The sequence below is a fragment of the Saccostrea cucullata genome, unplaced genomic scaffold (assembly GCF_032062105.1).
Source record: "Saccostrea cucullata isolate Sc308-1 unplaced genomic scaffold, CSIRO_AGI_Scuc_v1 ctg847, whole genome shotgun sequence".
Lineage (NCBI taxonomy): Eukaryota > Metazoa > Mollusca > Bivalvia > Ostreida > Ostreidae > Saccostrea > Saccostrea cuccullata.
Window position 1 is genome coordinate 1 of NW_026922866.1, and position 17,981 is coordinate 17,981.

The 17,981-nt window shown below is 37.9% G+C and overlaps 3 protein-coding genes across 3 annotated transcripts; all 3 read left to right on the top strand.

Annotated features, from left to right (window-relative positions):
• The first annotated feature begins 1,137 nt into the window (after window positions 1-1,137).
• LOC134262618 (uncharacterized) lies at window positions 1,138-3,450 on the top strand. The gene has a single exon (XM_062744995.1). It carries the CDS (start codon window positions 1,138-1,140, stop codon window positions 2,947-2,949), a length of 1,812 nt encoding a protein of 603 aa, XP_062600979.1. The 3' UTR covers window positions 2,950-3,450.
• Window positions 3,451-8,983: 5,533 nt separating this feature from the next.
• LOC134262619 (uncharacterized) lies at window positions 8,984-11,794 on the top strand. The gene is made up of 3 exons (XM_062744996.1): window positions 8,984-10,545; window positions 10,616-10,737; window positions 11,238-11,794. Exons 1-3 carry the CDS (start codon window positions 8,984-8,986, stop codon window positions 11,792-11,794), a joined length of 2,241 nt encoding a protein of 746 aa, XP_062600980.1.
• A 721-nt stretch (window positions 11,795-12,515) lies between these two features.
• Window positions 12,516-13,832, top strand: LOC134262620 (uncharacterized). The gene has a single exon (XM_062744997.1). The coding sequence runs from the start codon at window positions 12,516-12,518 to the stop codon at window positions 13,830-13,832; it is 1,317 nt and encodes a 438-aa protein (XP_062600981.1).
• Window positions 13,833-17,981: the final 4,149 nt, after the last annotated feature.

Genomic DNA, 17,981 nt, shown 5'->3' on the forward strand with positions numbered 1-17,981 from the left:
GTGTGGTTTAACAATTCTGTCATTCAGTTTTGATTGGTGTTAATTCCTGTGTAGTTTTCTTGACATATAAGTCCAATCGATTTTCGCCAAAACTTCGGATTAAAAAACATTTCAAACTACTCTTCCTTCCTTTTTAAAAATATTTTTTTCACTCAAAATCATCATTGCATATAATTTGTCGTAATTGAATATGAAAGAGTCGTAAATCTGAATTTAAAACAACAGTTGCGTGGTTTTTTTTTTAGTTTAACTGAAAACTTATATTGTGCATGGAACAGAATAAACGTCGAAGAGTTGACAAATTTTATGTTTTTAATCAGAACACTAGTAGGCCGTTTTAATGTGTAATACATATGTAGTTTGACAACAATCAGAGTCAACTATGTTATAAAATAGACAATACACATGTAGTCATGAAAGAAAATATGCAGAAAGCACAGCGGAGAAAATTCTGTGACGTAAAACAAAGCATGTAGTTGGGACGCAGTCAGTGCGCGATATGTTTTTGTTGCAAAACAATGACGTCGCTTTTTCTATTGTGACGTAAAATTCTGTCAGATTACATAAGGGGGGTTTTTGCTTGGAACGGCTCATATTATATATATAAAAGTCATTCTGGATCACCCTGTCTGTTTGTCTTTTTGTATGTTATATCCCCTTATATTATTGTATTTATATTATTGAGTATATTTGTGTCAATCATGTCATCTTACAAAAGATCGTGGAAATCGGAAAAGTCCACAATTCGTCAGAACAGAGGAGAACATTACGTCGACTTTGTGAGGAGGAAAACCGCCAAAAGAAGTCTGTAGATCCAAAGAAGTTAATTTACGATCTAGCCCTGTTGAGTGATGGAAATTCTCACCAGACCATTTGCGACGTAATCGTTGACCAGTACCGATTGGCCCGGGATATAGGAGACAATAAATGGATTGAGGCGACAAGACATGAAGCTGTTACCATCCTATGCTCAGAGAGGTGGGTTGAAGATAATCTTCCGTCACTATCTCGCAGATCCAAGCCACTGAGGAAAGGAGACTTCCATCAGCAACTGTTTCGTCAGCCAACTCTTCGTCCATGTGTGTTGACATAAGATTACTGTCCAACCCAGTTCTTGGAGTTGTGCGAGAGAATGCTATGGAATCTTCTGAACCTTCTACTGTGGAGAAGCCTTTAGTGATGGAGGAGGAGTGTGTAGAGAACGATTCAGAAGTGCATGAAGCGGCGGAATTATCCGTAGCACGTGACACAGCGGATCAGGAGTGCTCCGAAGTGCATGAAGCGGCGGAGTCATCAGTAGCACATGACACGGCGGATCACGATCGTCATGAGCCAGTCGTCGAGTATACTCAACGTCCAAAGACTATTCCTGTTAGATTATCTGGAAGATCTTCTACACGCAGAGTCCAGGAAACAGAACAGTCTGCCAAACGACCGAGACTTGACCCTAATCTTCGTGTGACGGTAGCTCTACATAGTGACAACCCTTCTCTACAGAAATGCCCATTTCCAGACTGTGGACATAGGGATAGGAAGATCAAGCGTCATGTCCAGCGTAGTCACCTTCCTAAGATTTTCAGCGACATAAGACCACTGCGTTCCTTGGATCAGTCCTCTTTGGCCCAGCTGCAGTACTTGGCGTTGGAATCTTTGGTACGAAGCGTTCTAGGACATGATGCTGATTTACTGTCTGCTATGGATTATGTGAACCGCTCAGGAGTGCTTACCCGAGGTACAACTCTTCACCCTGACACCGTCATCTATATGCAGAGATTGTGTAGATGTCAAGGATGGTTAGAGCCACCTGAGGGTTTCACATTAGCGCCACTTAACTCACCGGCAGCCCTTTTTCACTGGAGGTGTTTGGTAGTACTTTTGTCACCTTTGCAGCCCATGCAGCGCGAAGAATTTTGTACACATGGACGTGTTACAGGGGGCATTACTAGTACTCCAGATGCCGAGGAGATTCAAATTCCGGTTGTTGACTCGTCAACGGAAGATGAACTTACGTGTATTGATGTCTGTTATGGGTCTGATGTGGACATCTCCAGAGAACCTCTACCAGTATCTCAGAGTGACCCATGTATTGTTCATGAGATTTGCAGTTCTCAGTCATCTTCCATGTTAGAAGCTTTTGACAGTCATTTTCATCTTGACCGGACTTGTTCCCGCATATGGAAAGCTTCTTCAGGGAAATCTGTGGAGGATTTGCTATCTTACTCCTATTCAAGCGCTCTTCGTCCTAACCTCGACGTTGCAGTTTCAGGAGGAGTAGTTGTCTATAGTGAGCTATCAACACACCCCAAACTTGCGGATATGCATGGTACTTGGAGGATAGCTCTAGGAGTTCATCCCAAGCATGTTGATGAGTTGACACCAAATAGATTCCTCCATATGAAGAACTTGTTAGACAGTCCATATGTTGTGGCGTTGGGTGAAATTGGATTAGACAGAACTGTCCCTGTGAAGCTGTGGAGACATCAAGATGAAGTTTTCCGCCAAGTGCTCAAGTTGACCCGTAAGAATAAAGTCCTCGTCCTTCACTTGCGTGGGATTGCTGCGGACAGGATTGGAATGGATGTACACGCGCGTTGTATCCAATTACTTAGGAAATCGTGTGATCCGGACCAACCTATACATCTACACTGCTTCACGGGTGACCCTGAGTTAGTCAAGGAGTGGATGGATAGCTGTTCTAACGTCTATTTCGGATTCACAGGTGCTGTGACGAACTTTAGTGCTGATCAAGTTGCCGGTTTTCAGTCCGTTCCAATGAGTCGCTTGCTGCTGGAAACAGATTCCCCATATATGACACCAGGAGGAGGAGCTGTTAACACTCCAGCGTTCATTGGTGACATCGCGACCGAAGTTGCATCAAAACTACAAGTTAGCGTACAGTACATATTGAAAGAGACCGTTAAGAACAGTCGTCGCCTCTACAAGTTTTAGATGACATGTTTAGGGGACTATTCCTGCAGAATTACAAGTCTGGATTATCTTCCGACTAAGTTCATGTGGAATGTCTTAATATATTGTTTGCTTATTTTCTGCAAAATTATAGATCTGGATTGTTTTCCGGTCAAATTATTGCAGAGTATTGTATTTATTGTCATTATCTACAAATATGTTAAAAGTATAATTAACGTATTTTATGTATAAGTATTATTACGGAAACCTGTTAAATAAAACGGGGAGGAATGTGGTGAAATTGCTTTGTTTACGTATCGTCACATTCTCCCTATTGTCATGACCTCTGACCCTGGCCTCTCCATATACGGGGTATGTCACGTGATGCCCCGTATTACCAATACTGAAGCTTCAGTCCTGGTCCTGATGCCTTAGCGTGAACACCACTCTTTACCTGTTTCCGGTTATACCTGTTTGTTTACCATTGATGTTACCTGGACTCACCCCCTTTACTATTTATCCATGTACCTTGTTTGCTGTCGCCTGTTTAAGGTAAGGCGCCAGCCTCATTTATTGTCTTAACTAACTCGGTTACACGACATTACCCACAGCTTGGATCACCCCAATTATGCCCTGAATATTTAATCTACGTATCGTAATTTTATTTGTAGATATCATGGGAATATTACCAATCATCGTATGTCATTAATGTATGCTTTATAATTGATTGTTTATGTTTATTTCATGAATATCGTTTGGTTTTATTGAACAAACCCGAATTCCTCCACAGATCGTAATGACAAATGACCGCCTGGCATTGTTATTCGACCAAGGTACCCAAATCCAACTTGGCATCGTTACCAAAACAATTCTCACACAACAAATCATCCCTTTTCCCGCATTTGTAATGATAAAGCCTTTACTTGATGCAAAAGTTGTTAGTGTTACCATACAAACGTCGCGCGAATACTGCAGGTAGTGAGGTACCGCTTGTTATTCGCGCGTGAACTAATTCGCACCGGAATACCAAAAGGTATATAAAGAAGGCACTTTAGAGTTTTTCTTCAGTCTGGGAGGTTGGTCAGCCCCTTTAACATCTGACCAACTCAGAGTCCCAACCCCCCATCATTGGGTAAAAAGTGAGGCCTTCACATTGGGTAAATTTACCAATATTGGGTAACCCAATCTACCTTATTATTAAAGGGCCTACATTCTGACCCAACCTGAATCAGCTGAGCGTACTATCCCATTGTTGATATTGAGGAACCCATTCAGCTGACCATTATATATCCTGTCTCATTATCCATAAGTATACTCTGTTTGTATTTAATTAATCATAAATCATTATTGTTATTGTTTGAATAAATTCATGTTTATAGATAAACAAATCTTGTTGATTAATTAAGGTAAATCACAGGAATAAGAGGACTCACATAATTTTTGTAATACCCAAGATCGGGTCACGTTACAAATTGGTGTCAGAAGTGGGATATCCATTTGCTTATTTCTGTTTAACAAATTTTTTCTATTATAAAGACAAAAGAATTTTTAAATTTTTGTATATTTTTATTGACCCAATCAATTTTTGTACCCAATAATTACAATGGAAACTGAAGGAAGTTTTGATTCAGAAGTCACTTTCAAATCACGCCCATCCTCGTCCAATGCTGTGGAAGATAATCGGGATCATAATTTACCCGCTCCCAATCTCCAATCTTCCCCAATGGCATCGGATTCAGTACCGCCTGCAAAGAACAATCAATTGGACACATTAGTGTCTATGGTACAAAGTGTTAATCAACAATTGTTGGGTATGAGACATGAATATGATAAATTGAGAGATCATGTTAATCATTTAGAAAGAAAATTTGAAAACCCAACCTATGACAGGGGAGACAATCATCACACACCCACTGTCTCAATATCGAGACCCATTCACCCAGATCACTCTTATGATGATTTCCATCCCTATATTCATACAGACCCAACAAATGGGCAATGGGAATATACTCCTCTCCCAAGAACAATGTCGGGTACCCATTATTCCCTTTTACTTGAAATTAATAGAAATGAAAACGGAATGTCTCTCCCATCTGCACCCAAAACCCATGTTACCATAAAGCCCCAAACCTTTGATGGATCAGAGGACTTTGATGAGTACCTCGCCCAGTTTGAAATTTTAGTTGACTTGCATGGGTGGGACTATAAAACAAAATCAATGTATCTCGCCATTAGCCTTACGGGTAGTGCCCGTGCCCTATTGAGTGAACTGAATGAAATCCAGAGAAGAGATTTTAACTCCCTTGTGAAAATTCTAAATAGGAGATATGGCTCTGTTGAGAGATCTGAAATGTACCGTGCCCAACTCAAAACCAAAACTAGGGGTGCAACTGAATCCTTACCCGAACTGGCCCAGTCCATTAAAAAGCTAACTCGTCAAGCTTACCCAACAGCTGACCCAACCATTATCAGCATTCTGGCCCTTGATCAATTTATTGATACCCTACCAGACCCAGATATGCGATTAAGGCTAAGGGAAGCTAAACCCAAAGACGTAAATGAAGCTGAAATTTTGGCCATTCGGTTAGAAACATATCGATTGGCAGACGCCCAACGAAATAAAACTGTTCATGCCATTAACAAAACAGAACCCATTCAAAACTTGCGGGATGATATCCAATCCCTTACCTCAGAAATCAGAGCTCTAGTAAGAAATTGTCAAATGCCTACCCAAAATATGGCAGAAACCCCATATGCACATTATCATGTATATGAGAACTCATACCAAACCCTCTATCAGAATTTTTCAAATATGGGCTCATATGAAAACTCAGTCAGACCCGACTATCAAAACAATAGACCAACAAATTATGGACCAAGACCCCAAGGTTCACCCTACCAAGGAAATTCCAACAATTGGAAAAATTACCCAAAGAACCAAAGTCAAAGTTATTTCCAATCTCAAAAACAGGGAAACTACCCAGAGTCGAATTCGGGGGTCGGAAGTCGACAGGTTCAAGGGGCAGGCCCCAACAACATTCGCCATTAAATATGGCTCAACCTCTCTCACTAAAACCCAAACCCAATATTGAAAATAAAACAGAATTTGAGTCCAAGAAAGAAATCCCTCGTTGTACTGAACCTATCCCCAAAGATATTTTAGTGAGAGATATAAACGGGGGAAATGATGGAATTTATGTTATTGGAAAAATTGGAAATAAAGGAACAAATATATTAGTAGATACGGGTGCTAGTGTGACTATTGTCAGCACCCAATTCTTTGAAAATTTAGATACTGAGGAAAAGCCCCAAATTACCCCAGTATCTATCAAACTTACATCTGCAAGTGGTAATGCATCCCAGTTAAGGGAGAATGCCCAATCAAAATAACCCTTGAGAATTTTCAAGTTACCCATAAAGTACTTGTGGCCGACATACAAAGCCCATGCATATTGGGACTAGATTTTATGACTCAGAATTCATGTGACCTTTTTGTGAAAAATATAAAACTAAAAGTACAGGGTCTAGACAATCCCTGCTTTAGTAAATTTTGTGTAAAAATTGTGTTTTGTGGCAAGATAAGTCTTGCCGAGGATATTGGAAATCCTCCCCAATGTGATTATGTTGCTCCTGCAAAGTAGATAACCCTTTATTTAAGGATGAGGTTGGAAAAATAGAACCTATCCCAAGTTTTGTTGAGAAAAATGATTTGTTGATTCCCCCTGAAACTGTAGACAGAGAAGTCACAGTTTGTCACATGAATGTGAATGATGAAAGTAGCAAAGTATATGAAAATACCCAAAGTGCCACAGTCAAATGTATTGACAAAATATTAAATGCATTGGAAGACCCAACTGATACCCATACCATAAATGCTTTTAGCCAAGAGCTCAACCCCCAATTTCCTGACCACTTGCAATGTATTAATAGAGAGAAAGTCCCCAAAGAAATGATAAATGAACCAAAGCAAGAGTTACATTTGAACGAAAATTGCCATGAAGCTTTTGACAAACTCCTAAGAGCCATAACAAGTTCCCCAACCTTGTCCTATCCCAACGACGAAGGATTACAAAATGTTGCAGAAGAGTCAGCTATATCATACATGTACCCATCACCTAACCGAACCATCCCTAGATCATACCTTGCCTTGACGGAGCCTTCCAAGCCGTGTGATGTACTTCCGGACGTTGACTTGGACATTTCCCAATGATGCTTGATTCATAGTAAACGGACATGTGCTGGACCTTTTGGATATTTCAGAGGACTATATTATATAACTTTGTGAGCCCTATGGTGAATGTAAATATTTGAAGTTGAACACTCGTTGTGTGGAGATTAGTGATCCGTCTACGTTGTGATTTACTATTCCAGTGGATCCAGGAAGTAAAGATGAACTGTGATGAACAAAAACATTATGGTAAAAGTTAATGTGTTGATGATTGATGAACTTTTATTCATATTACTGTTATACATGCCTTTGATCATAACTTGTTGACCACATTGTAAGTATTGATATTCATGTATTATTGTGGCCCATAATTGTGTTTATAGAAAATGTTACTCCATGACAATATTCCCATGAAATATAATCCCAAAAATGATATATGATAAAGCGATCCAACATTCGGGACGAATGTTTTCATGGAGGGGGAGCTATGTTACGGATTTTCCCCATGACTAAAATTACCCACAGCTTGGATCACCCCAATTATGCCCTGAATATTTAATCTACGTATCGTAATTTTATTTGTAGATATCATGGGAATATTACCAATCATCGTATGTCATTAATGTATGCTTTATAATTGATTGTCTATGTTTATTTCATGAATATCGTTTGGTTTTATTGAACAAACCCGAATTTCCTCCACAGATCGTAATGACAAATGACCGCCTGGCATTGTTATTCGACCAAGGTACCCAAATCCAACTTGGCATCGTTACCAAAACAATTCCCAAACAACAAATCATCCCTTTTCCCGCATTTGTAATGATAAAGCCTTTACTTGATGAAAAAGTTGTTAGTGTTACTGTACGTTTCGGAATTGCACATTCCGTCCTTATCGTTTCGGACTTTATTATTTCGTAAGTAATATCCGGTTTGAGATGCACGGACTCCTCAACGGCGAAACAATGTCATGTATTTAGCCCGTCAATGTGTGAGTTATTTAGTATTTAAAACATGACTGTTAATAATAATGAGAATTGTATAATTATCAACAAACTGTTATTTATTGTAATAGATATCTATCCATTAACAGGTCGAAACAATAAAATGTTACTACATGACGGTGTGAATTTCTGAACTGACCAAGCGCAACATTTCGACACAGAGGGAACATGCCGCCACCCGAAGAGTCGAAAGATCCTGAGCTACAGGGCAAGAAGCGTCGACGTTTAACGCAAAAGGGCAAGTTTCACAGAATATACAACAGATTTAGAGAATTAGGTTATATGGAGGACCATGGTGTACTACAAAATATTCTTAGTGATCTAGAAAAGTCCTATAATGATTTAGAAAGAAGTCATGCAGAATATATAAAACTTTTAGATCTAGAAAATGAATTACAAGCAAGTGAACATGAAAATGTTGATAAAGACATGGACAAAATGTACAGTGAATTATGTGAGTGCCGTTTACATGTGACAAGATTAGCAGAAAAGATTAAACAAAAGGAATTAGAGACAAAAACAAAAAAGGAAACAGTTAAAGTTAAAAAACTTGATGCACCTTCATTTAGCGGTGCAATACGGGAATACCCAAATTTCAAAAGAGACTATGAATCTATTATGGTACAATCGTATGGCTTAGACCCATTTGCTCTGAAAAAGTGCTTACACGGAGAGGCATTAAAAGTCATTCAAGGAGTGGATAATGATTACGAAGAAATGTGGCACAGACTGCAGTTAAAGTACGGCAGACCAGAGAAACTAACAGATTCAATTTTGAGTGACATCCAGAAGCTCAAGGTCATAGCCGATGGGGACCATATCAGCTTTATAAATAGTGTAGAAGTGATTGAACGATGTAGCAGAGACAAATTTACATTCTCCAGTTGATCAACTAAGTGTTCAGATGAAGCACAATCAAGAAGTCCTCCAAAAGGTTGTAGACGAAGCCTCCAAAAGGTTGCAAGCATCAATCAATGAAATTGTTCGTCAAGGACATCAAACAAATCAAAATCTACCAAAATTTAGTCGACCCTCGCCATCACAAAGGAGTTGCTGGTACCATAACAGTGATACACATGATATTTCTCAGTGTTGGAATTTCAATGGAAAGGACGTTGGTGCTAAAATGGACTTACTCAGAAAAAATCGAGGCTGTTTTATTTGTCTAAAAACAGGACATATCTCGAAATACTGTCCTCAAAAGAAAGGATGTGAACATTGTGGAAAATTACATCACTCGTCACTGCATCAAGAAGGTCAAGAGGGAAATGTTGCTAACATTGTGAGAATTGTTAATAGCAAAGAACCTGGAGAAGATGTCCTACTTATAATCAGTGAAGTTAAGTGTAAGGATATTTTGCTATCAACTTTGTGGGATCCAGGATCAAATATTTCTTTAATTTCACATCGTGCAGCAAGGAAACTTAATTTACAAGGAAAAGATGTAACCCTCAGTTTCACGAAGGTGGGAAATGTTATGGAACAACTACATAGCAAAGAATATATAATCCCCTTGACAGACAAGGATGGCAATACCTGGCAAATTAAGGGATACGGTATGGAGCAAATTACAACAAATGCAGGCAAGGTAGATGTTAGTGGAATAGCACAATTATTTAATGGAATTACAGACTCTGATATCTACAGACCATGTGGAGAGGTTAATTTACTGATTGGATCAGACTGTAGCGTTCTTTTACCCACAAGAGTTGACGGCGTCGGGAATCTTCAACTGATGAAAAATCAATTTGGTTATTGTGTGAGGGGAAGTCATTCTCTGATTAAAATATCCGCAATGCCAAACTCGTTTTGTATCAATCATTTGTCGGGAAGTGAATTAAATTCCATGCATATCATGAATACTAAATCGCTAAAAGATCAGTTTGATAGTTTTCTAGACATTGAAAGCTTAGGAACCTACTGTCAACCAAGATGTGGAGGGTGTCGATGTGGACATTGTGTTGTTGGTTCAGGACATTACACCATTGAAGAGGAGCATGAACTGAACATGATTGAGACTGGATTAAAGCATGATGATGCCAACAAATGCTGGACCATAAATTACCCATGGAAACGGAATCCTTCAGAACTGCCTAATAACATACAAGCTGCTATAGGCCGTTTACGGTCAACGGAACAACGACTGAAAAAAACTGGCGATGAACACACTCAGGAATATCAAAAACAGATAGATGACATGGTGCAGAGAAAGGCTACTAGAAAATTATCACCAGTGGAAGTTACTTCATACAAAGGACCTGTGCACTATCTTCCACATCATGAGGTTTTAAAACCAGAATCATCATCCACACCACTTCGAATTGTGTTCAACTCTTCTGCTTCCTATATGGGTCATGTTATTAATGACTACTGGGCTAAAGGACCAAAAGTTTTAAATGACCTTCTTTCCATCTTGTTGAAGTTTCGAGAAAATCAGGTTGGTCTTGTAGGCGATATCTCCAAAATGTATAACTCATCTTTCCATAGAAGATCAGCATACACACAGATTTTTATGGAGAAATTGTGACATTGACAGACCACCAGATCATTATGTGCTGACCAGTGTTCCATTTGGAGATCGCCCCAGTGGTGCTATAGCTATTATAGCTCTCAATAAAACAGCTGAAATGCTGGAAGATGTTTACCCAAAGGCTGCTAGTGTTATAAAAAAACAACAGCTACAGTGCAGGGAACTAATTTTGTTACATAAACCAGCATCAGGATCAGCATAAGTAGGATCAGGATAGAACTAGCATCAGCATCAGCATTTAAAAAAACAGCATTACATGGATCAGCATCAGCAAGCAAAGGATAGAACTAGCATTGACCAAAGTGAAAACAGATAAAGGAAAGTCATTTAATACAAATTACAAATAGAAATTACCCCAAAAATTATTTTTAATGGCTTAAAATAGCGATGCTGTTTTTGAATTATCCACTTCCGGCAGGATAATCCTTCTTCCGGTAGCATTACTAGCATTGACCTAGTTTCAACCAGCATCAGGATAAGGATCAAACCAGGATCAGGATAAGGATAACTAGCATCAAAATCAGCAAGCAAAGGAAGCATCAAAATCAGCAAGCATAGGAAGCACCAAAATCAGCATTGATGCTGTAACAAAATTATTTCTCTGCACTGTATGTTGATGACATTTTAGCATCAGATTCCACATTTGAAAATGTATTGGCTAAGGATATCAATCAAGTATTGGACTTTGGTGGCTTTCATATAAAGCATTGGATTATATCAGGAGACAATCATCAGGAAATTGATGAAATCAACATAATGAATACAGAATCAGAAAATGTGTTGGGACTAGTGTGGAAACCTGTTGATGATGTATTTACATTTAAAGTGCGATTGAACTTCTCCAGGAAAACAAAGCATAAAAGCCATGAAGAGAAATCAACCAATAAGTCGGAGGAAATTCCTGAAATTTTGACAAGAAGAATGGTATTCAGCCAAGTTGCAGGAGTGTATGACCCTTTAGGTCTGATCGTTCCTTACACTCTTAGTGCAAAATCTCTCATAAGAAATTTATGCCAAGGAAACCAGAGTAAGTCTGAAGTGTGGGATAAACCTTTATCCTCAGAAATGAGACAACAATGGATAGAATTTTTCAATGGACTCTTTCAGTTAGAATCCCTGTGTATTCCCAGATGTTTAAAACCAACTAATGTCTTTGGAAATCCGGTCTTGGTGCTTTTTTTCTGACGGCAGCAATCTTGCTTTTGGAGCGTGTGCGTACATAAGATGGGAGACTGCTTGGGACACTTATGACGTCAGATTAATTTTTGCAAAAAATCGGATTGCGCCAGTTAAGCAACTTTCCATTCCAAGGCTTGAGCTTTGCGGTGCTGTGCTGTCAGCTAGAATAAGGGAAAAATTGTGGAAAGCATGACTTTTACATTTCAGAGTGTAATTCATCTTACTGATTCTGCAAATGTCCGTGCCTAAATTCAAAAGAAAAGTTACGGTTTTGGTACATTTGTCGCCAATAGGATAGCCGAGATTCAATCAAAGACACAAAAGGCTGAATGGTTTTGGATTCCTTTTGATCAAAATCCTGCGAATCTTACAACAAGGATTACACATCCCAGCATATTAAACAATGATTCAAGGTGGCAGAAAGGACCAGAATTCTTACACTATCCTATTGAACAGTGGCCAATGAAACAAACTGTTGATGTTTATGAAATTCCGGATTCATTGGTGCACAGTTTGTTGACAGAAAATATTGAAGTGAAGCCAAAGGAATCCTCAACTCGGATACTGGAATTGCTGGACACCACGAGAATCTCATCCTTGAATAAGCTGTAAACTCACTGGTATTTTGCAACTTATATTCAAGGCGCACTCATGCAAGAAAATTCTTAAAAATGTGACAGCTGAAGTTATAAGAGAGGCTGAAAAGGCTTGAATTTTACATGCTCAAATGGACCTACCAAACAATGTTATGCAGAGGTTTCGACGTCTTGGCCCTGAACGAACAAAGGATGGAATTATTACAGTTGGACAAAGAATGAGTAAATGGTTTGAAGATACCTGGAATCAGTCCACATTTGCACTTCTTCCTACAAATCACGTATTTACAGAATATGTAGTGAAAGCAATACACGATGAAGATCATGCAGGGATTGACGTTACTCTAGCAAAGATCCGTAGCAGATTTTGGATGCCTAAAGTAAAAAACATTATAAGCAGAATTAAATTTAGGTGTGTAATATGTAGAAGAAAATTCAATTCAATGCAAGGTCAACAGATGGGTCCAATGCCAAAGACAAGACTTAAACCGACCCCTCCCTTCTACATGTGTGCTGTTGATTTGTTTGGACCTCTTGTAATCAAGGACGCAGATAAGAAGAGGACCCATGGGAAAGGTTATGGTGTCTTGTTTAATTGCTTAGTTTCAAGAGCAGTATATATTGATGTAGCAGAAGGATATGACATGGGCAGTTTCCTTATGGTACTACGACGTTTTGTTTCCATCAGAGGATATCCCAGAAAAATGATTTCTGATGCAGGTACTCAACTAATTGCTGCCGGGAAAGAATTACAGAAAGTTGTACATACTTGGGATTGGGAAGATATCAAGAATTTTGGGAAAGCTAGAGGCATGGATTGGCAGACAACAAAATCAGCGGACGCACCCTGGGAAAATGGTTGCAGCGAGTCGCTTATTCGTTCAACAAAACTTTCTCTTGAGACTGCTATTGGATCAGCAATTATGACATTTTCAGAGTTACAGACTGTTCTCTTTGAAGTTTCCAATCTACTAAATGAACGTCCCATTGGTACAAAAAATTGCGACCCTACTGAAGGTACATATTTTTGTCCGAACGATCTATTGTTAGGTCGGGCAAGCACCAGAGTCCCTGTAGGTGACTGGGATGATTGCAAGGACCCCAGAATAAGATGGAAATTTGTTCAGCATATGGTGAATACATTTTGGAGAAGATGGACACGAGATTTCTTTCATACCCTTATTATAAGACAGAAATGGCATCATGAAAGGAGAAACATTCAAAATGGTGACATTGTACTTGTTCAAGATTCAAATAATGTGCGTGGTCAATGGAAACTGGCACAAGTTTCGGAGGCAAACCCAGGAAGTGATGGAAAAGTTCGGGATGTAAAACTTAGATACAAAAATCTGAACCAAGATCCTAAATATTGTGGTTGTCCAGATACGGTGGTTTGCAGATCAGTTCGACGATTAGTTGCGATTCTTCCAGTTGAAGAACAGGTGTAAATGTAAACTGTGAACATGTGAACTTTTTATATCCCCGGACAAATGGTGGGGGAGTGTACGTTTCGGAATTGTACATTCCGTCCGTATCGTTTCGGACTTTATTATTTCGTAAGTAATATTCGGTTTGAGATATACGGACTCCTCAACGGCGAAACAATGTCATGTATTTAGCCCGTCAATGTGTGAGTTTTTTAATATTTAAAACATGACTGTTAATAATAATGAGAATTGTATAATTATCAACAAACTGTTATTTATTGTAATAGATATCTATCCATTAACAGGTCGAAACAATAAAATGTTACTACATGACGGTGTGAATTTCTGAACTGACCAAGCGCAACAGTTACCATACAAACGTCGCGCGAATACTGCAGGCACCGCTTGTTATTCGCGCGTGAACTAATTCGCACCGGAATACCAAAAGGTATATAAAGAAGGCACTTTAGAGTTTTTCTTCAGTCTGGGAGGTTGGTCAGCCCCTTTAACATCTGACCAACTCAGAGTCCCAACTCCTCATCATTGGGTTAAAACTGAGGCATTCACATTGGGTAAATTTACCAATATTGGGTAACCCAATCTACCTAATTATTATAGGGCCTACATCCTGACCCAACATGAATCAGCTGAACGTACTATCCCATTGTTGATATTGAGGAACCCATTCAGCTGACCATTATATATCCTGTCCCATTATCCATAAGTATACTCTGTTTGTATTTAATTAATCATAAATCATTATTGTTATTGTTTGAATAAATTCATTTTTATAGATAAACAAATCTTGTTGATTAATTAAGGTAAATCACAGGAATAAGAGGACTCACATAATTTTTGTAATACCCAAGATCGGGTCACGTTACACAAATATACTTCGACTTTGGCTTATTTACCTGAAAATTTAACTATTAAAACATGAATTTTATTCAAAGCAGCAGCACTTTTCAGAAACAACAAAGTATGCAAAAACAATTAATGGCTTGAATTTGAAATTTGTTAATGACCTGCATTCTGTACACAAACTCTGCATTCATCACGTGACTGTCCTTCGGTGGGACAAAACTTCATACAGTACAGAGTAGGTTATACTATGATATTTCTCTAAGTATTTAAGTTCTGTGATAATAAAACAACTTAATTAAAATAAATTCAGTTTTAAAAATATCCCCCCTCTTTTGCACGTCTAATTTTCGTTGATTTCTCATAGTAGGCCTTAACAGTGCTGCGGAGAAACTATAATATCCTAGTTCTGTTATTAAAAAGAAGTAGCATCTATAAAAACCTTAACGAATCGGTTAGTCAAACCCGAGTTTGCATTTTTATGGTGTAATGAACATTTCTTTTTCTTTCTTTTTAAAATTGGACACATCTCATGCTTAACAGAATAATCTTTGTGTGAAGGATTTCCTTTAATGATTTCGTCTCATTACAATTTTAAAATCAGTATGAATTTCTTTTTATTCAACCCTGTAACTAACTGTCTCCAGAAATTATTGAACTATCTTAGAACTATCTAGGAATATTTTTTATTGGAATTGTTTTGTCCGTAGTCAAAAAATTCATTTCCATGATGGAAATTACATTTGGGAGGTAGATAATAGCATAATATAATGTGGATATAACGAATTCGCCTCCGATTGTAAAAATTAATGACAAAAGGAAATCCTCGACGCATTTTTAACACTTAACAATGTTTAAATAGCATGGGTAATATGCAAGCTCCCATATACACGCCAAAAAAAGAATTGAATTGGCTACCGATTTAACCTGTACACATATAAAGAATATTCCTGTAGAAAACCAGCCTTTGTGTACACGTGTTATGTCAAAAGCACAGTCTCTAACGTTTACCCTTATTTTTGGTAGACCTTTAGTTAAATATTCATAATAAACTATTTTCATGCCCCCGTAAACGAAGTTTCGGGGGCATATAGTTTTTGTCGTGTCCGTCCGTCTGTCTGTCTCCCTGTTTGTCTGTTTGTCCGCAAAAACTTTAACCTTGCCTATAACGTTTGATTTAGTGGAGCTATGACATTCATATATCACATGTGTATTTCTTGTGACAAGACCTTTCTTTGGGTATTACCAAATTTGACCTTTTGACCTTGACCTTGGAGTTTAACCCACTTTAACACAAAACTTTTGAACTTTTATTTTGGCCATATCTTTTAACAATAGATACCAGGACATTTATGGTTCACGTATGTATTTTCTGTGGTAAGACCTTTCATTGGATACCAACATCCTTAACCTTTTGACCTTGACTTTTGAGATTTCCGTACCTATGAAAAAATTTAACCTTGGCTATAACTTTTGAACAATAAGTACTACGACTTTCATACTTCACATATATAATTCTGATGAAAATATCTTTTATTGGATACCAAGAACCTTGACCCATTGACCTTGACCTTGGAGTTTGACCTACTTTAAAAATACAACATTGACCATAATTTTTGAAGGGTTCGGGCTAGGGCATTCATACTTCGCAAATTTAATCTTTGTTGCAAGACCTTTCATTTGATATCAAGAACTTTGACGCTTTGACCTTGACCTTGGAGTTTGACTTACTTTTTACAAACATTAACCTTGACCATAAGTTTTGAACAGTAGGGGCTAGAGCTTTCATATTTCACATGTGTAATACTGTACTTGTGACAATACCTTTCATTGGATATCAAGAATCTTGACCCTTTGACCTTGATCTTGGAGTTTGAATTACTTTTTACAATTTTTAACTTTGACCATAACTTTTGAACGGTAAGGGCCAGCGCTTTCATGCTACCCATACTTAATCTTTGAGACACTGCCTTTCTTTAGAAACCAACAACCCTGACCCTTTGACCTTGAAACGGAGTTTGTCCCATATTATAAAATGTTAACCTTGGTCATAACCCTGGAACAGGTGTAGCTACGTTTAATATTTCTCATTTCTTGTGAAAAGGCCTTACTTTGTAACCAACATATTTGATCTGCATTTGAGAAAGCTTAACCTTCGCTATGTTGCCATACGGGGCCATCGGTGTTTCACAAACACTTCTTGTTTCTTTTAATTTTACTCACGAAAAAATTCTAAATCTGTCGAAAAATATCAAAGCATTGCCAAAACGCTATGAACAGCTAATGCTTTGGCGCTGTCGTAACAAGTTAAGCTGGTGCGAGGGTCTCTGTCTACATCATAATTATAAATTATGCCTTTACTGAAACGTTTTGATCATTTTAATACTTTCCAGGCTACGGACATTCCTTCGACCTTCACAGGAGTTGATCACCTGACGGATCCAATTCAATTATTCCCCATTGAAATTTTTAACTTCTTATTTATTTCTTAAAAAGAGACAGTCAGAAAACAGGTTAAATATATCATTTGAACATGTTCTCGAAAAATCAAAAGGAAAGAAAATGATTAGTTTAGAACAAATTAAATATTCTATTTTCAACCTTAATCAAAGCATGGAAAAACAAGATAGGAAAGAGGAAGTAAATTTAAGAAAACGTGGTTAAAAGAAAATCAAGATAAAAAGGGAGTAATAAAAAAGAAGAACAATATATAAAACTAGTAAAAACAATCTATCAGAATCCTTCTTTGAACAATTTTTATTATGGTATATCCAAGATACAGTTGGGAAAAATTGTACAGGAAACAACAATGGACAAAAACTGAAGATGTTTGAACAAAAATTTTTACTAGCTAAACAAACTTTCTTAGGTCCTTTTTAATCACTTTAATGAAATATATGGTAATAATGAAAAGTACTCAAGCTCAGAAGTTTTATCAAGTCTTATCAAACAGTACAAATCTAGATCATAGTAAACACAGAACTCTTAAACACCTAAGTCGAAATATCGAGTGCCAGGAGGATTGAGTATCCCTTACCGACCGGTCACACACGTCGTCAGCTCCTTGTTATGACCGGGAAATTTCGAAAAATACGTAAATAATTTATTGTGTAATCATGGTCTAACAATTAGTATAAAAGCACATCAGTCGACTTTTGATTTAATGATTGATAATGGACCTTACATCTGTGTTAAAATAACGATCAGAGTCTGATATTCAGGTTTCATCAATCTGTTTGTGGTAGTAGGGGCAATTTGTATTCTTGATTGGTGCAACTATTTAGACGAAGTAGTAATATTATACTGTAC

What these genes read in the sequence shown, in the direction of transcription:
- LOC134262618 (XM_062744995.1), top strand. Translation starts at nt 1,138, where the DNA reads ATGGAATCTTCTGAACCTTCTACTGTGGAGAAGCCTTTAGTGATGGAG.
- LOC134262619 (XM_062744996.1), top strand. Translation starts at nt 8,984, where the DNA reads ATGAAGCACAATCAAGAAGTCCTCCAAAAGGTTGTAGACGAAGCCTCC. An exon ending in GTAGGCGATATCTCCAAAAT is followed by an intron (nt 10,546 to 10,615) that starts GTATAACTCATC and finishes TGACATTGACAG; the next exon opens with ACCACCAGATCATTATGTGC. An exon ending in TGTTTACCCAAAGGCTGCTA is followed by an intron (nt 10,738 to 11,237) that starts GTGTTATAAAAA and finishes ATGACATTTTAG; the next exon opens with CATCAGATTCCACATTTGAA.
- LOC134262620 (XM_062744997.1), top strand. Translation starts at nt 12,516, where the DNA reads ATGGACCTACCAAACAATGTTATGCAGAGGTTTCGACGTCTTGGCCCT.